Raw genomic sequence first — 19,593 nt, 5'->3', positions numbered from 1 at the left:
AAATAACAAGTTCAAGATTAAAGACCTTGGTTGTCTACGTTACTTTTTGGGCTTAGAAATTGCTAGATCCTCCAAAGGAATACACATTTGTCAAAGGAAATACGCCTTAGACATTTTGGCAGATTCAGGTATGCTTGCATGCAAACCACTTAAACTTCCAATGGACCAACACTTCAAAATTAGCAAAGCTAAAGGCACACCACTATTTGATCTTAGCATCTTTCGAAGGTTACTTGGTAGACTATTGTATCTTACAATAACCAGTCTAGACATTTGCTTTGTTGTTCAGTTGTTGAGTCAATTTATGGATCAACCTTCTTCATCACATTTGGCTGCAACATACATAATTTTAAGATACATTAAAACTGCACTTGCTCAAGGCATTTTGCTTGCCTCTTCATCTTAGCTTCAACTCAAGGCTTATTGTGACTCGGATTGGGCTTCTTGCCCAGACTCTCATCGGTCTACTACAAGTTATTGTGTCTTCTTGGGCTACTCTCTTATTTCATGGAAATCCAAGAAGCAAACGGTTGTCTCAAGATCATCAGCTGAAGCCGAATATCGATCCATGGCTGCCACTTGTTCAGAACTTACTTGGCTTCGATATCTTCTCCAAGACCTTGGTCTTTCTCATCCACAAGCTGGCTTCTCATCCACAAGCTGGCATTTTCTTTTGTGATAATCATGCAGCCCTCCACATTGCTGAAAACTCAGTATTTCATGAGAGAACCAAGCATATCAAACTTGATTGCATTTGATGAGAGACAAAATTCAAGAAGGAAGTGTCTACTGCTCATGTCTCTTCTCAAACATAGTTGGCCGATACATTCACCAAAGCTCTATCATTTTATTTCCTACAAGCACACTTATACAAGATGGGAATAGTAAATTTCTATTCTCCATATTGTGGGAGGATGTTAACGGATACAGGCCAAGACTAAACTACTAGTCATTTTATTTCCATAGCTTCTTTTATATAATTGTCGTATACATAAGTTATTCTTTTATTCACTTTGCTTGCTAGCACAATGCTATAGGTGTAGTTAGTTTGTTTGTTAGAATATTTTCTATATATATCATCTCTTGGTAGAATGCATTGTAATCATCTTTTTGAGTGGAACGGAAGAACAACCTTTCCTCCATTAATTTTGCTCTCTGTTTCTTCTCTTGCTCGACTACAAGTTCTTTGTTTATTGCTATCTTACACTAGCAATAAATCTAATTAAACTAAATTGAGTGACATTTCATTCTGAAAAATCCTGAGAAATTCCTCTGACGTTGGCCACCGCCAGTATGTTACAAGATCCATTTACGATGTATCCCATTTCCCCACCACTAATTAGAGAATGTAAATTTTCCAATACTAGCTAGTGCCACCACGAGTGATTTTAATCATATTTGCTAGTAAGACAGAATATTTAGTACAATCATACTAGTTACATTGATACCGAAGTCTCTAATAATCATACCACGCAATGAGTATCCCGCAAGTATCTAACACTGCAACACCCTTGAGTAATTTTAACATGTGAACAAGTCCATGCACGAACAAAACTTTAATCTATCAAAATTGTGACTGTTAAAATGATTTTACCATGTTTAATTGGTGAATAATGCATTTGAAAGAATGTACTAGAAGGAAGATTCTTTTACACATATATAGAGCAAACTCAGGTTTGAAAACATAGCCATCACACAAATAGGGGGACTATCTCCTTTATTGATCAATGGCAACACCATGCACAAGCCAACAACAATTGAATGATCAACCATATATGTTAAATCGATGAGGGATTTTGGTTGGATAGTTTGATAGCATGGTCATCTCTAGACCCATAATAGCAAAAAAAATGGTTTCTTTTGGTCCAAGGATGGCTATGCAACTCCCTAAGTCTCTTTATTAGACTCTCATTTGGACTTTTCTTACATGTATGTACTTATAAACTCATCGTATTCAGCTTACTTTTGTAAGAGTGCCCTCACATCCCCCCTTAATCCATCCAATTGGCTCTTGTAATAGTGAGCATCTTTCTCATGCCTTTCTACATATGCTTCTAATTTTGCAATTATTTCATTAATGCTATCTTCAGATGACTTGGAAATAATAATCTCTCCCAACCCCTTGCATACTCTGACTTATGGCCCAAGACCTCTCTAAATATTTTTGTACGGCCTCTTTAGTGCGGTTCTTAGGCTCTAGCTTAGACAACTTAGCAACTATCAAGTTCTATATCCAAATTTGCAAAATAATTTATTATGGACATAAAATGGAATTAAATGGCTACACTTCTTAATGACTTTATATGCACTCATATAAATCTCCTATGTTAGGAGAGTCACAAACTTCTATTTTTTCTTTGACCACCACACATCTTTAAAGAAGTCAACCAAATTACTCTTAAGTCTCGATCTGCAACTACAAGCCTATAGAAGGAAACCAAGCATTAATATTTAGTGTTTAGAACAATATGTATATCTACCAACCAATATATGATTCTATAAGGAAAGCCAATTTCAAAGAGCTTTTCGAGAGCCTATATAGTCAGTGTGATCAAAGCTTAATGGAACAGTTTTCTGTGTTAGCCAGGAGCATTTGGTCTAGAAGAAACAGGATGATCTTCGAGGGGTCCTTTGTGCATCCAAGTCTGTTAGTAAATCAGGCCTCACAATCATTGACTGATTATAGGACTGCCCAAGAGAACCTGAAGACAAAGGCTCAGATCCACTCTCAAGCATCCGTGTGGTCTCCCCCTCCATCAGGTGTCACGAAAATTAACTGGGATGCTGCTGTGGATGGTCCTAACAATAGAATTGGTATTGGTCTGGTGGCTCGAGACCAAGTGGGTAATGTTATGATCAGCAAAAAGCTCTCCATTTCTTGCTTTCCTGAACCTCTGCTGGCTGAAGCTATAGGTGCTTTCCATGCGGTTTCCCTAGCCAAGGAGATGGGTCTCACTTCTGTTATCTTTGAAGGGGATTCCTTACAAGTTGTTAATGGTCTCAATTTCCCTTCAGACAGGGGCGATAGTGTGGGCATGTTTTTATCTGACACTAAGAGTATTCTCTCTAGTTTTAGTCTTTGGTCTGTCGTTTTTGTTGGGAGGAGTGGTAATCACTGCGCTCATGTACTAGCCAAAGAATCTCTAGTGTTGGCTATGAACTCGACTGAACTGGTCTATGGTACACCATGTAATCGTGGCCCCTTTTAATGGGTTTTATATGAAAGTTTGACGTTTCTCTCAAAAAAAAAAAAATATATATGATTCTTATCCTCATTTCATTAGCAGTACAAATGAAGTTCTCCCAGCAGTGTGGTTAGTCTGTTTCTTCATCCTATTACATTTATTTCAATTTGATATCCTCTATATCTCATAAGAGATAACTCAATACTAGATCATTGTATTCTTTGAATAACCATACTCACCAACCTAGTCCCATTCGCAAATACTTCTTCATGCTTATTGTAAATTTTCAGCAGATAATACGGAATTGCATTGGATCTCTTCCTAATTGTCTTTGTTACCATTGAGCGATGATTCTCTTTGACCGGCCTAGGTGAAGTCAGCCTAGAGAAAATCCAGAATCTCTTTCCTCTCCCCGTCGTTTGTCCCTTCACACGATTCACAAGCGATTCCCAAAAGAAAATGTCTTCTCACATTTTGGAATCCGTCGCTCACCCACTGCCACCGTCGCCACCACTGCTTGATTCGAACAGCCCTATCAAAGCGTCTACCCTTTCGTTTCAGACACCTGAACCTGCCCACCGACACAGGCACGTTACTCTCCCTACCAAGCATACTCGGCTCCCCACCCTTGATAAGCCGGTGGATTCGAACGCATATGCGTCGCTTCTTGAATATTGTAAATGCCCAATTCTGGGGAAACAGATACATGCCCACGCAGTCAAATCTGGGTTTCATGGGCACGAGTTTGTGGAAACCAAGCTGCTTCAGATGTATGGGAGATGTGGTTGTTTGGAACACGCGAATTGGTTGTTCGAAACAATGCCGCTTAGAAATATGTATTCTTGGACTGCCATTCTTAATGTCCATGTGGATAATGGGTTCTTTGAGGAAGCTCTTTTGCTCTTTCGAGAACTACAATTCGCGGACATTGCTTTAGAGTTTTTCGTGTTTCCGGTGGTCTATAAGATTTGCAGTGGTCTTGGCATGGTAGAACTAGGAAGACAGTTACATGGGATTGCGGTGAAGAATCAATTTGCTTCAAATATTTATGTGGGTAATGCTCTGATAGATATGTATGGCAAATGTAACAGCTTAGATGATGCCAAGAAGGTTTTAACAACGATGCCCAAGAAGGACCGTGTCTCATGGAATTCTTTGGTCGCAGCTTGTGCTGCCAACGGTTTGGTGTACGAGGCGTTGGAGTTTCTGGAAAGAATGTCTTTGGATAGTTTAATGCCGAATCTTGTTACTTGGAGTGCAGTTATTGGAGGGTTTTCGCAGAATGGTTATGATGAGCAAGCCATTGAGCTGCTTTACAGGATGCAGGCTGCAGGATTTCAACCAAATGCGCGAACCCTAGCAAGTGTTCTTCCAGCTTGTGCTAGACTACAAAAGCTAAGCCTTGGCAAAGAACTCCATGGCTATATAACTAGACATGGGCTTATGTCTAACCCTTTCACTGTGAATGGATTAGTTGACATGTACAGGAGGTGTGCTGATATGGGGAGTGCTTCCAACATATTTTCAAAGCATTCCGTTAGAAATTGTGTCATATATAATACAATGATCATCGGGTATTCTGAGAATGGTGAAATCTCCAAGGCCAAGGAACTGTTTGATCAGATGGAGCTAGCTGGCATCAAGGACATAATTTCTTGGAACTCCATGATATCAGGATATGTGGATAGCTTCATGTTTGATGAAGCTTTGAGCTTGTTTCGAGATGTACTGATGGAAGGGTTTGAACCTGATTCGTTTACTCTAGGAAGCACTCTTAGTGCTTGTGCCGATATGGCAAATTTGAGACTAGGGAAGGAAATACATTCTCATGCCATTGTCAGAGGTCTGCAATCTAACACCTTTGTGGGTGGAGCTCTAGTGGAAATGTACTGTAAATGCCAACACTTAGAAGCAGCTCAAATGGCTTTTGATGAAGTAAATGAAAGGGATACGCCAACTTGGAACGCTCTAATCTCTGGCTATGCACACTGCAATAAGAAAGAACATATTCAAGATGTTATTCCAAAGATGAAAGCAGATGGTTTTGAGCTGAATGCATATACATGGAACGGTATTATCGCCGGTTATGTGGAAAATGGCCATTATGATTTAGCCATGAAATTGTTCGAAGAAATGCAGACTTCAAATTTGAGGCCTGATATATACACCGTTGGAATGATTTTAACGGCATGCTCAAGGTTGGCCACAATTGAGCGAGGCAAGCAGGTTCATGCACATTCAATCAGATTTGGTTATGAATCAGATATCCACATAGGAGCGGCACTTTTGGACATGTATGCAAAATGTGGAAGCATAAAACACGCTTTGCAGGCTTATAACAGGATTGAGAACCCAAATTTGGTTTCTCACAATGCCATGCTTACAGCCTATGCCATGCATGGAGATGGGGATGAGGGAATTGCATTGTTCTGGAAAATGTTGAAAGAGGGTTTTAGGCCAGACCAGGTGACTTTTCTGTCAGTTCTTTCTTCATGTGTCCATGCCGGATCGGTCAAAACGGGTCATGAAATCTTTGATATGATGGGCTATTACAAAGTGAAACCCACATTAAAACACTGTACTTGTATGGTTGATCTCTTAAGTCGAGCAGGTCAGGTTAACGAAGCTTATGAACTTATCAAAAAAATTCCCATGGAGCCTGATTTGGTGATGTGGAGTGCTTTGCTTGGAGGATGTGTCGTTTGTGGGAATGTTGCATTAGGAGAAATGGCAGCAGAGCGACTCATAGAGTTGGAACCACATAACACTGCAAACTATGTTATATTAGCAAACTTGTACGCTTATGCCGGGAGATGGGATGATCTAGCTAAAACAAGACAAATGATGAACAGAAAAGGAATGCAAAAGAGCCCGGGATGCAGTTGGATTGAGGATAGAGATGAGATTCATGTGTTTCTTGCAAGTGATAAATCTCACAACCGAGCTGAAGAAATTTATTCTATTTTAGATCATTTGACCATTGAGATGAAGAGAGGGTTCTCAACTTCTCTTTAGTGCAACAAAAATTTGAATTTGAAACACAGAAAAAAAAAAAATGCTCCATGCTATATCCTGTACCTACAGAATATAAGGATAAAGTTCCAAAAGGTTGCTTCTGAAACATTTTACCTTGATTACTGGCCTTTTCACCCAATAGTAAAACATGATACAGACGGAGAGGAAAAAAACATTTGTGCTTTTTCTATGTGTATCTTCAACATAATAATGACAAATACCACTGGTAGCACCAGAATGGTTGAAAGTAACATTCCTATGTTAAATTCAGCACAGGCATGGTGATGTCAAGATTTAGTACAGATCGAGGGACTCAAGCACCCTTCCAGCTTGGATGTGCAAAGCCGTCAGTCTTTCCTTGGGATCCAGTGTGGAGCCAAATTGGCTGGCTGCCCATATCAAGGAGGCAGATTTCTCTCCTAGAAGTCGGCTTATGTCTTCGTGTATGGCTGCCAAGGGAGGCTTTTCCCTCCCATTTACATGCCCTATGAGTAGCAACAGGAACTCGCCACATTTCAACCTAATCACAGGAAAAAGATATTTATTCTTGCCATGTATTGGACTAGTTATAAATAAAATATCCTGCCAAAAAGGGTTGAACAAGAGCGAGATTATGGAAAATTAGTGACCAATAAACCATCTCCTATTTACATGTCAAAGGTACATTCACAAGTCTTAATGACCACAGTGGGTTCCAAAAAGCTTTTCTAATCAAATAAACTAGGGTATGAGACGTAGGACAGAAGGTAAGAAGACGAGAATTTATCTTTTAGATCAAACACAAGTTAAGGTGAGTTGTCAAATGCTCCAGTTAAAACTGATTAGCCGCACAACAAAAAGGGTTGTCTAGAAAAAGAAAGCAGGAAATACCGCCAGCCTGCAATCATGTGACTACCATTTAAAGAGGTGCTGTAAATATTTTATTTCAAAGACTTCAAAAGTTACTCGAGTACAATTCAAAGGAAACTTGCTTTAGGTAAATATTCCATTTCCCTCAATTTAGATCTCCCTGACTGCCATACTGTTAAAAAATTTATACTCTCAGCTCACTACATTTGTCTCATCTCAAGTCTCAACTCACTTATAAGATGCCAAGTTGTAACGGCTCAGTGGAAGGTCCAAGCCACATAGCGTATATTTCAAAAGGACTAGTCAATAATATAATTGGAGCCTCATTGGAATTTAAAAAATTTATACTCTCAGCTCACTACATTTGTCTCATCTCGAGTCTCAACTCACTTATAAAATGCCAAGTTGTAACGCTCCAGTGGAATGCTCAAGCCACATAGCCTATACTCCTAAAAGACTTGTCAATGATATAATTGGAACCCCATTAGAATATTATAAAAAGCTAGAACCTTTCCTTCCCAAACAATGTGTGATCCCATACATTACTTACCCTTATCACTTATCAAAATGAGGGTATCAATCCCCCCCCCCCCCCCAACCAAAATATTCACAATGTCCTCGTCGGGTTAGTTCATCATAGGTGGCACGGCTCAAGTCCCACATTTCTAGTTGGGATAGGCTCTAATTCCATTTGTAATACTCCAATAAAATACTCAATCCACATGGCCTATAGCCTATACTCCAAAATGACTATTTAATAATACAATTGGAGCCCCATTGGAATATTATAAAGAGCAAGAACTTATCCTTCCCAAGTAATGTGGAATCCCATACACCACCTACCTTATAACTTATTAGAATGGGGTATCGCACAAGTTTAACTCAATAAGAATACAATCATTTGGAAAGAACAAAAAAATCAGCTCCAAAGATTAAAATGGTCCAATTTGCTGAGTTGGATGAATAACGAACACACATTGACCCAACCAAGGGTCACTGGAGAAGAGTAGGAATAGGGAGTGGAGCTCGTGACGAGAGAGATGGGTGAACAAGGACAGAACTTATTATATAATAAATCGATAATCTCCCTAATGTGTTTGTTAGAAAAATCTGGAGGAATGCAGTAGAAAAGGCTTCAAAGTCAAAAGAAATTAAGTAAAGAAAACTATTCTTCATGTCCAACTATTTTCCATAGAATCTAAACCAGCTGGCCATCTGTGAAGTTGTTACTGTATGTGTCAACAGCAAATCTAGAGCACATGGTATTGACCATAATGGAAGAAAAAGGTGATTTGGTATTGCCATAAGAGAGGAACTGCATCACCTTACATAACAGATGCTGTAAGCATTGAAGCGAGGAAAAGGAAAATACCTGAGATTTTCATCCAATTGTTTGTCTCTTATGAGCTCTGCAACTTCCTCGATGCCATTACATGCCTCAAAATCCTTGTAAATAGAAACCAAAGTACAAACACGTTAATGAATATACAGAAAACTATACCACTCAAAGTTCACTTTAAAATGCTGGGATGATTCTTTGGCTACAAGGTCCAGAAAAAATTTATGCCAAAATTTATGCAGGGCATTAAGAATGAAACATCTCTGCTCTCGGACTAGTAAGGTGAACTTGATTGGCTAAATCTTATCAGTCATATTCCAAAATCTCATTTCCTCATTTGAGCCTACTCAAACCAATATCACAGCCTAACCAAAATTGATAGAAATAACAAAATACTGACAGCACTTCAATTAACTAAAAAGAAAATCTAAAAAAGGTACAATTAACTTTAATCAGAAACCAGCTACAAAGAAATTATGGCCAATAAATTTTGAGAGAGACAATCAGAAGTCGTGGTGAGATCTTCAATAGTGGTACCCAAAGTTTGATCCATAAATTATGACTAGCTATAAGAATATAAATACCATTTGATTGGCAGTTGAATCCAGCATTATTGAGATTAACGCATCCAAGCATGCACCTTGTTCAAGTACTCCACGAGTAGATAATATGTTAATTAAAACCTGCATAATAGAAAACTAGTTCTAAGTCTGGTATTTAGGACTAAAAGTTGATTCCTACCAACATTGGCACACTTGAATAGCCAAGAATATAACTTAAAATGCCATAATATAGAATTTCGTAAGACAGGTGGTAAAAGTATTTTTAAACAGATCAACAAAATGAACAGGAAGAATGTAAGATTTCAACAAGACAATCAGTTTGAAAAATATAGAGATAAAAACTCTGAACTATGAACCCCTATGTGATAGTAACCATGTCCATTGAAAATCACACAAGGCATCTACCATTTAGCTTTCTTCTTTGGGTCAATAACCATGGTTAACGTTTAGATGGCTGATTAGATGATTAATAAAGTGCCAAATGGGTAACCCAAAAGATGCAAATTTAATCTGTGATTCACTTTCTTCATTCAAGTTTCTGACCCTTTTGTAGATCTTGCTTGGGGGAGAGGGGATTTTGTATTATGTTAAGCTATCTGCAAATGCACTTTAATCCGCTACGTCTGCTACTTTACACTTGTAATTGTATGTTTTTGAAAATATTGTTGATAGCGTCTTTCAACATAGCTCATAGGTTGACTCATTCTTAGAGATTAGTCGGGATTTTTTTAAAGATTCCAGATCTCTGCAAGTTCCTGTTCCTGAGGCCAATCAAAACCTTCACGAGGATACTGTTTCCAAGTTGGAATCAACATGGTTGGGGGAAATTCCTTACAGCCCAAATTACTTCCCAGATGCAAGACAAGAGAGTTAGTAGTTGAGTCTAAGTTGCTTACGCTGGTGAAGGAGGGGGGAAACATAAGTATTGTTGAACGGGGCTGGAAGGAGAGATATGATGTGTTGGTGGGACTCAATACTGCTTCGTGGCTTGTGAGAGTCCTGGAGGAGTGTCTGAGAGGGGGAAAAAAGGTGGTTTATTCGGTGATACGGGAGAGCTTTCGAAGCTTCGTGGCTCAACGGTGTGAGAATAGGCGTGGGCGTTATTTGTCCATTTCAGAGTATGGTCACACAGGAAGAAATGGCATGCTTTGCTTCCCTGAAGGTGAAAATGGGTGGGGATGGAGAAGGCTGAAAGAATCAGTTGCAGAGCTTATCCAGGCAAGGGGAACTAGGGGTGGAACTGCTATCGGACCTCAGGCGAGCAACCTTGGAAGAGGGGTGACCATCCGATCTTTCAAGGAAGTTCTCACGACGGCTGGTCCAAACCAGGTGCAGAGAAATGATGGTGACAGGGCCCCTGACGAAGAGAAGCATCGAGCCTCACACCATGTACGGGATGCAGAAGCTAGTAGGTTGCGTGCTGGACAGGAGGCATGGGAGACTCGTAGGAGGTTGATGGAGTTGCAGGGGCAGGTGAGGAAGCTGCAGAAAGAGTTGGAGGAAGTACGATGGCATGTCGGGCTGAAAAAGGAAAGGAGATGGTACCGGTATGAGGACAGGGGCAGAAATGGAAAAGGCAGTATGTGGATTAAAAAGAATGGGACTTTAATAACAAATGGGCCGCAAGCAAGGGCCCAGCGGGTTTCTAATGAAACCCAACTGGGTGATCAGACGATGGAAATGGCCCCATCCGCCGTAAGGGCCTCATCGAGTGGGCCGGGTGAAGGCCTGGAGAGTGAAGGCCTGGACCCGCGTGAAGGCCTGGACCCGTGCGATCTGGTTGACCCGCGGGTTGCTGAACTTACGGGTTCAACCCAGCTAGTAATGCTGCCCGTGCCGTTGTCGGAAGAAGAGACGTCAGAGCAGCAACAGAACATGCCGGCGACTTGGGTGGAACTTTCCGACGACGGCAAACAAGTGTCGGACAACCGAAATGGGGAGGTGGTTCACGCTAAGGGCACGAAGCGAGAGGGAGGGCCGAACGCACCTCTTCAGATTCAGAAAAAGTCGTTTTTGAGCAAGGAAGCGTCGGAGGAGCAACAGAATGTGCCGGCGACTTGGGTGGAGCTTTCCGACGTCGGCGAACAGGTGTGGGAGGAACGGAATGTGGAGGTGGATCACGCTAAGGACTCGACGAAGCGAGAGGGAGGGCCGAATGCACCTCTGCAGACCCAGAAAACGCCGACTTTGAGCAAGAAAACTTATGGGCTTGTTCCAGACGTGAATGAACAGATGGGTTATGTGGAGCCTGTATGGGCTTGCTCTGAGATCCGAAAAGAAGATAGGCATGCGTCGGTGGGTGTGAGGGATCTTGAAGTGGATGTGAGGGATGGGGAAGGAGTGGAAGACTCGGAAATGGAGGGATCTATGTACGGTTCTTTGGAAGGGGTTTCTACTGATGATGAGTATGCAATGGCTTTGAAAGAGAACTTAGATTTGATGGTTTTTCCAGGGGTAGAGGAAACTAGAGAGGTGGAGCCGACACCTCTTAATTTACTATTTCCTGTTCATTCAGGAGTTTCCGGATGGGTGTTCGATAAGGTGAAGGAGATTCAGAAAGTAGTGGGACTTGAATGCGAGGGGTATGAGGAACAATTTATGGCTTTACTAACAGCTATTGAAGCAGGGCATCAACACCAACGGAAATCCGTTTCGAAAAAACAAAGAGAGCTTAAGCGGTTGATGTGGTCTTTGAACACCGAGGGTAGTTCGAGTAGGAGTCGGCCGAAAGGGAAGGGGCCAGCCCTTTCTCAATGAAACCCAAAATAGTATCATGGAATGTTCGTGGCCTAAATGAGGTTACGAAACGTTTGAGGATAAGGCACTTACTTCGGGAGTGGAAAGTAGACATTGTTTGCCTGCAAGAAACCAAGCTGAAGCAGATTGATAGGCGAATTGTGAGAAGCTTGTGGAGTGGAGTGCATGTAGATTGGGTTTTTTTGGCCTCTAGTGGGGCGTCAGGTGGAGTGGTAGTCATGTGGGATAAGAGAGTGGTGGAAAAAATGGAGGAGTTTATAGGAAGGTACACAGTAGCATGCTCGTTTAAGAGTGTGTCAGATAACTTTTTGTGGGCTTTTGCAGGTGTATACGGGCCAAATTTGGATAGTAACAGAGTAATGTTGTGGGAGGAGATAGCGGGTTTGCATAGTTGGTGGAATCTACCTTGGTGTATTGGGGGTGATTTTAATGTCACAAGATTCCCAAGTGAATCTTTTGGTAATAGAAGGGGGAGATCAGCTATGATTGAATTTTCTGAATGCATCTCTGATTTGAACTTGGTAGACCTACCGTTAGCTGGGGGATCCGCCACGTGGGCCAACAACCAAACGTGGTCCCGTCTTGACCGTTTCCTTATCTCCCCGGAGTGGGAAAGTCATTTCCATGATGTCTGGCAAAGGCGATTGCCTCGAATTAGTTCAGATCATTGGCCTATTTTGCTTGATTGTGGGGGAGTGAGAAATGGCCGGAGATATTTTAAATTCGAGAACATGTGGTTGAAGACGGAAGGCTTTGTGGAACGAGTAAGACAGTGGTGGGTGTCCTATCACTTTCAGGGTACTCCTATCCTTGCGGGTAAACTGAAAGCTCTAAAACGAGATTTGAAGATCTGGAATACACATTCTTTCGGTGATCTAAGGGATAACAAAGAAAGGAAAATGAGGGAGATTCAGGAAATCGAACAAATTCAAGAGGTTAGATCTCTTACCCAAGTAGAGGTTGAGCGGAGGACTTTGTTGGGTGAGGAGCTGGAGAGAATTATTCTGATGGAAGAGATTTCATGGCGGCAAAAATCAAGAGCCTTGTGGCTTAGGGAAGGAGATCAATGCACCAAGTTTTTCCACCGGGTCGCAAATTCTCATAGGAGAAACAATAATATTGAGATGCTGAAAATTGATGGTACGGAGTGCAGGGAAGAACACGCTATTAAGGCCCATATAGTTGGCTTCTACGAGCAACTTCTTACTGAACCGATGAGGTGGCGGCCACTCCCTGATGGCTTGGTTTTTGACTCCATTGGGGAGAGTGATGTTTTTCGAATGGAGCGGGCTTTCGAAGAAGAGGAAGTGTCGGAGGTCGTGCGAAAATTGGCCAAGGATAAGGCTCCGGGACCGGATGGGTTCTCTATGGGTTTTTTTCAAGATTGCTGGGATGTGGTTAAGGAAGACATTATGAAGGTTTTTCAAGAACTGCATGAGGCTGGAAAATTCGAAAAAAGCCTAAATACAACTTTCATAGCTTTAATCCCGAAGAAGGTGGGGGCTAATGAGGTAAGTGCATATCGTCCCATCAGCTTGGTTAGTGGTGTTTACAAGATTATTTCTAAAGTGCTGGCAAACAGGCTTAGTGAGGTGGTTGGGAAGATTATCTCTAAGCCTCAAAATGCCTTTGTTAAAGGTAGACAAATCCTAGATGCGGCTCTTATTGCAAATGAGTGTGTGGATAGTAGAATGAAGAATGGTGGTAATGGAATCATTTGCAAGCTGGATATGGAGAAGGCCTATGATCATGTAAATTGGGATTTTCTACTATATATCCTTGGGAGATGTGGTTTTGGCGAGAAATGGAGAGCATGGATCCGCTGGTGTGTGTCAACGGCGAAATTCTCTGTGTTGTTAAATGGTAGTCCAGCTGGTTTTTTTCACAGTTCACGAGGCCTGAGACAGGGTGATCCATTGTCGCCACTTTTGTTTGTTGTTGTGATGGAAGGGTTGGGCAGGATGATGTCGGCTTTAAGTCGAAATGGCTTGGTGGGCGGTTTTTCGGTTGGAACCCAGGCGAGAGGCATTACTAACATATCTCATATACTCTTTGCAGATGATACCCTTATTCTTTGTGATGCAGATCAGAGTCAGGTGCGGACTTTGAAGGCAATGCTTCTGTGCTTTGAAGCAGTGTCTGGATTAAAAGTGAATTTTGATAAGTCCGAGATAGTACCAATTGGAGTGGTGCCAAATTTAAGACAACTGGCTCGATTGCTTGGGTGTAAAGTAGCCTCGTTCCCGATGACATATTTGGGTCTGCCATTGGGGATAGGGGCAAGATCGCCCCTCTTGTGGGAACCAGTGATTGAGAAAATAGAGAGACGGTTGGCGAGCTGGAAGAGAATGTATTTATCGAAAGGGGGAAGGCTCACTCTGATTAAGAGCACTCTCTCTAATTTGCCTACCTACTTCCTATCTCTTTTTCCTATTCCAGCAAGAGTAGCAAGCCATATTGAGAAATTACAATGAGACTTTCTGTGGGGCGGTCTGGGGGAGGAGTTCAAGTACCATTTGGTCAAGTGGGGAACAGTGTGTCGCCCTTTCTCCAAGGGTGGCCTGGGTATAAAAAATGTGAAGGTTTTCAATCAGACACTTTTGGGTAAATGGTTGTGGAGATATAGTCGGGAACCGGATGCCTTGTGGCAAGGGGTGATTGGGTGCAAATATGGAGATATATGTGGTGGATGGTGTACGAAGGAAGTTAGAGGAGCTGATGGAGTGGGGCTGTGGAAACATATCAGGAAAGGCTGGATGGTCTTCCTTCGGCATTCCCGCATTCAGATGGGGAATGGTATCCGGATCAAATTCTGGGAAGATACTTGGTGCGGTGATGTGTCGTTACAGGAGTTGTTTCCCTCCCTTTACCAAATTGCCAGCCTTAAAGAGGCTTCAGTGGCGGAGGTAATGGATGTAGCGGGAGGACATCTTCATTGGAACATAAACTTCATCAGGGCGGCACAAGATTGGGAGGTGAATCAATTTGTGGCTTTTTACAGTCTCCTTTACTCCGTGAAGCCGAGTAATCACCATGAGGATCGGTTGTGGTGGATCCCGCACAGGAAAGGCAAGTTCTCAGTTCGCTCCTTCTATGTAGCTCTTGAGCGGAATACACAATGTCAGATCCCTTGGAGGAGGATATGGAAACACAAGGCGCCTCTTAAGGCGGCCTTCTTTGTATGGACGGCGGCATTGGGTAAGATCCTCACAACTGATAATTTGAGAAAAAGAAGAGTTATAGTGGTAGATTGGTGCTGTATGTGCAAGGAAGGGGGTGAGTCTGTAGATCATCTTTTACTTCATTGCAAGATTGCAAGGGTTTTGTGGGATGAGGTGCTAAACAGAGTTGGGATGGGCTGGGTTATGCCGGGGACAGTGGCAGCAACTTTGGCTTGCTGGCCCAATATAGGAGGCCAGCCTCAGATTTCAGCGGTCTGGAGGATGATACCCATTTGCATCATGTGGTCTTTATGGCAGGAGAGGAACGCTAGGACTTTTGAAGACATGGAGCGAACACGAGAGGAGCTGCTGGCTTTTTTCTTTAGTATGCTTTGTAAATGGGCCATTGCCGTTGATTTCAATGGGATGGTCCTTCATGATTTTCTCCTCTCTCTTGTTCCCACCTAAAGAGGCGGTCTCATGTACATACTGGGCTAGGCCTGTTTTTGATTAATACACTTTTGATTACTTATCAAAAAAAAATTGTGAGTCCCGTTCTCAATTTAAGTTCCTATTTTTGGACAAGTAGGATTGCCTATGGTATGCCTGGTCCTCCTTAAGTAGAAGGATGAAAATGCAACAAGCTTTATATCAAAATTCTGTGATTTAAGGAAGTACAAGAAGTTTTCCCCGGTCAGAACTGGAAGCAGGGCACCATTAATTTGGGTTATGATCAGAGCAATGGCCTTTTAGTGCTCCTATATTTATTATTTTAAATACATTTACATAGATTTATCATTTTCAACATAAGAATCTTCCCATCATTTCTACACTAAAAATAATAACACAATGACAAGCGGAGGATACCTGAATTGCCTTATGGTGATGGGCCAAAGCTGTGCTCTCTCTATGGAGCAGGCAACAACCTTCCAAGACCCGCAGCGCGAGTGCCACTTCGGCATCAGTTGAGGGACTAGTTATCTTCAAAGGCTCTACGCCAAATAAATGATCCAAATTTGCTACTCTCTCGTCTTGTGTCTCTTTTAGTGAATGTTGGAACAAAGCCGGAACCACTATTACACCGTAAACCAATATTATCAATTTAAGTTCGAACTTACAACAGTCATCCACCCACAAACAAGATTCACAATTGCATTTCGGTAATCTAATCTAGTCTAATTTGTTAAGGCAATGTAATCCAAATTTAGAGTTGTTACTAATTTTTTACTGGCGTTTAGTTGATGAACGCATTAGACGCCTTCGTTTTAGAATTAGAACGAGAAACTTCAAATTCAGAAGCAGAGCTCTCTAAGATGAGATTATCATTTAGGAAACAAAAGAAACCTCGAAGCTCGGGGACGGACTGAGTAAGGCAGAAGAGCTGGATGGTGGAGTCTGACTCTGCAACGGATCGGAGGAAATTGAGGAGGCTTCGGAGGCCGCGAATGCGGAGGAACGAGAACTCTGCTCGGGCGTCACGGAGCCCGGTTTTCAGGGCCAGCGTGATCTCACGGTACAGCCGCTGCCGGTTCAGCGAATCAACCAGTTCCTGGACTACCATAGCCGCAGAATCCTGCTGCGACTCCGATTCCGGCGACACCTTCGCAGCTACCTCCTCCGCCCAAAGGGCCTTCTTCAAGTACATCTCTCTCTCTCTCTCTCTCTCTCTCTCCCTTTCTCCCTCTAGAAATAGCCGTCTTCGGTGGTAATTAAAACGTCCCGTTTTAATAGCCACGTTTAAACAACCAGGTGAGGAATCGGGAATCGGGATGAATGATGAGACTTAATACGACGTCGTATTCTTTTCATTTCCTCAACTCAGTAGTCACCGCCTGTCTCCGCTCTCCATTTCCCAAACTCAAAGAAAATTACAAGTTTTACAATATAGACTTCACAATTGAGGTGTCAAAAATTGAGAAAATGAAAAGGCAAGCCAAACTATTGCATTGATGATGTGATAGCCATGGCCCCAACTTAATTTATAAGACTTCTGTAATAAAAACTTGGAGTTGTGTTTGGCAGTTTCCAACGAATACATATGGGATAGATTTAACAAGTAGTCCTTCCTGGCCCTGTTCAGTGTTCATCCCCAGCAAAAGGTTCTCTTTGAGGTGCTTTGTAAAACTGAAACTCATCAAAGCTTATGAAGAATTGAATATGATCCCCTTCAAAAAGAATGATATAACCTAATCAGACTAATTTAGTATAAGATTCTTTAGCTGCAAAAAAAAATTTACAAAATAAACTCATAAAATGACGTGATTTCACATGATACGTTATATTTAACTCACAAACTAATGTATAACATGAAATCACGTCAGTCTGTGAGTTTATTTTATGAAATCTCTTTATAACTCTAATAGTACTTCTCGAAAGACAAGAAAGAAAAGCCTAAAAAGCATCCATTCTTTTCTCTCTTTTTTTCCTTTTCCTTTGTCTTTCAAACAACTAAACAGAACTGTTGATAAGGTTTTATACCCATGAATCTACATGGAATATGGAAATCACATATTGAACAAGGAGGACAGTTTATTAACACGGAAGTTGAAGATTCAAATTACAATTTCCAGAAATGAACACATTGCAAGATTGAAAAACTGAGAAACAATGACAATTTTTTCAGATGGGTAGAACTTCCTCCTGTACAAGATGAACTTCATGAACCATTATAAATTACTTCAAGGTGGGAAATTTGATGGGATGAGGAACCTAATGCAGGCATGCTACCAGTTCTCCTTAACAATCTTTGACTTCTCAAAGATGAACTTTCCTTCCTTGTACTTCTGTGATGCCTCGTAAGCTCGCTCGTACTTCCATCCCAACACCTCGTGGCAATCGGCACAATAGATATCAGCTACAGTGTGGAGACCAGTCATGAGATGTCTGTCTTCTTTTGGCCCAACAGCGATGTTCATTGCGTGGGAGAACAAAAATGCTCGGCCATGTCTTCCCTGATAACAATAATCGTGGAAAAGAATGATAGAGGGAGATCTACCCCAAATCAAAACAACAATAGGAGTACTCGTAAAAGATACGAAAATGATGGCAATAACACCAAGCCATAATCAGCAACATATGTGTGTTTATGAATTCTTTATCTAAGTAATCAGTATGGGGATGGCATTGCAAAGGCTCATACAGAGATTTGCCATGACAAGGCAGTTATTCTCATGATCTATAACTGTTTGGGTGTAGCTGTCTTCTATGTGCCATCACAAGTATAGATCCAATTGCTCTCCTTTATTTCAGATTGTAGTTTGCACTGGACCTGAATTCCTCTCTTGGCGTCCAACAAACCTATTTACCCATAAAAGAACGGCAGTTCTGGGTTCATTTCTTTCTCTTAGCCCTTTTCTGTTTGGTTGTTATATGGGTTTGAATTCAATATAGATCCTCATAGATATGTTCCTCAATCTAAAACACTTCGGTGTGTGTATTTCAGAGCCTTCAATTCAAGGGTACCTCATAATTCTCAAGAATAATCCTCTGCACTCGAATCGCAGCTTGGGATTTCCCCATTTACAAGAATGATTTGAAACCAACGATAATATGTCCAAAAAAAACCTAATAATATGCTTGATATTGTGACAAAAAAGGAAACAGTATGTAGGGAATTGAGGTGCTTCACCTGAAAAGCCTTGGAAATAATATCGTCGTGAAGCGAAACATGGTTTCGACAATTACAGCAGCTGTACAATCTCGGCCCTATCAATTCCGCCATCAACCAACAATTTCAGCTCCAAACTCCAGTCTCTACCAACCCACAAAAAATTGAAAAACACCCAGATAGAAGAAACAAAAGATCATTTACACAGAACGGAAAGCATCAAAGACGCTAAACCCAATTCGAGACCAAAATATGAAAGAGAGAAGCGTAAAGAGCATTGCTTTACCTACAACAAGCTCAATGATGGCCCAAAAAGTCTGCAGCAAGAAAGTCTTATCTTGGGGGCGTTGGCGTGCAAGATTAGACGGCAGAGCAAAGTTGCTTACAAGATTGAGTAAAGATTCGATGTTATTTTATTGAGGGTTTGAACATACAAAAGGGTCTGACGGAGACAGGATCTGTGTTAAACGCAAATAACAAGAACATCAAAGAATATTTTTGAAAATATATTTAAATACAAAAAACTTAACAGGTTCTATTTTTGGAGAACTGTTGCTGTTACGATAGAATAAATTAAATACATGGAATTTTTATATTTTTTTCTTATCAGAATTAACCTAATCACTGTGATACAGATTCAAGGCGGCAGCTTTTGCACTTCGGACTTTGAGCTTTTGCACAGAGAGAGGATTTTCGGCAGCATTTCAAGTTCACTGATGACTCACGCGCGAGCGCATCTGCTGCATGAGACGCACAATAGCATTCTTGGGATAGAAAATGGTAGAATGTCGTTGAGTTTATCCCTCATTTTAAGTTTTTAACTACTTAGATATAATAAAAAAAAATTTTAATTTTTTATTTAATAATTCATGAAGTAATTTTTAATATATTAATATTTTTTATTTCTTAAAAATATTTAAATATATTAAAAAATTAAAAAAAGATAAAAATAAAAAAGTAACTTTATGCTAACGGCATATCCAAGGGTCAAAGCTGGGCGGCACGCTAGCACTACTTATATAATTATGAATAAATTTATTTAAGAAAATGCTTTAGAAACAAATGAATTATATAAAAGTAAACTCACAAACTGATGTATTTTAATATGATCAATCAG

The 19,593-nt window shown here is 41.1% G+C and overlaps 4 protein-coding genes across 4 annotated transcripts; 2 read left to right on the top strand and 2 right to left on the bottom strand.

The window, feature by feature from the left end:
* The first annotated feature begins 2,468 nt into the window (after positions 1-2,468).
* On the top strand, positions 2,469-3,209 carry LOC122312602. The gene has a single exon (XM_043127253.1). It carries the CDS (start codon positions 2,469-2,471, stop codon positions 3,207-3,209), a length of 741 nt encoding a protein of 246 aa, XP_042983187.1.
* Positions 3,210-3,312: 103 nt separating this feature from the next.
* On the top strand, positions 3,313-6,228 carry LOC122312496 (pentatricopeptide repeat-containing protein At2g13600-like). Its single transcript, XM_043127119.1, has one exon. The coding sequence runs from the start codon at positions 3,645-3,647 to the stop codon at positions 6,198-6,200; it is 2,556 nt and encodes an 851-aa protein (XP_042983053.1). The 5' UTR covers positions 3,313-3,644; the 3' UTR covers positions 6,201-6,228.
* Positions 6,229-6,294: 66 nt separating this feature from the next.
* LOC122312497 lies at positions 6,295-16,588 on the bottom strand. The gene is made up of 5 exons (XM_043127120.1): positions 16,214-16,588; positions 15,737-15,942; positions 8,973-9,071; positions 8,422-8,495; positions 6,295-6,720 (listed from the first exon to the last, which is right to left on the bottom strand). Exons 1-5 carry the CDS (start codon positions 16,512-16,514, stop codon positions 6,495-6,497), a joined length of 906 nt encoding a protein of 301 aa, XP_042983054.1. The 5' UTR covers positions 16,515-16,588; the 3' UTR covers positions 6,295-6,494.
* A 792-nt stretch (positions 16,589-17,380) lies between these two features.
* On the bottom strand, positions 17,381-19,255 carry LOC122312498 (protein yippee-like At4g27745). Its single transcript, XM_043127121.1, has 4 exons — positions 19,094-19,255; positions 18,763-18,934; positions 18,498-18,622; positions 17,381-17,820 (listed from the first exon to the last, which is right to left on the bottom strand). The coding sequence occupies exons 3-4, from the start codon at positions 18,588-18,590 to the stop codon at positions 17,593-17,595; spliced, it is 321 nt and encodes a 106-aa protein (XP_042983055.1). The 5' UTR covers positions 18,591-18,622; positions 18,763-18,934; positions 19,094-19,255; the 3' UTR covers positions 17,381-17,592.
* Between the last annotated feature and the right edge of the window lie 338 nt (positions 19,256-19,593).

The sequence above is a fragment of the Carya illinoinensis genome, chromosome 6 (genome assembly GCF_018687715.1).
Source record: "Carya illinoinensis cultivar Pawnee chromosome 6, C.illinoinensisPawnee_v1, whole genome shotgun sequence".
NCBI classification, from domain to species: domain Eukaryota; kingdom Viridiplantae; phylum Streptophyta; class Magnoliopsida; order Fagales; family Juglandaceae; genus Carya; species Carya illinoinensis.
The sequence above is the reverse complement of the archived record's forward strand: the minus strand, read 5'-3'. Positions and strand labels throughout refer to the sequence as shown.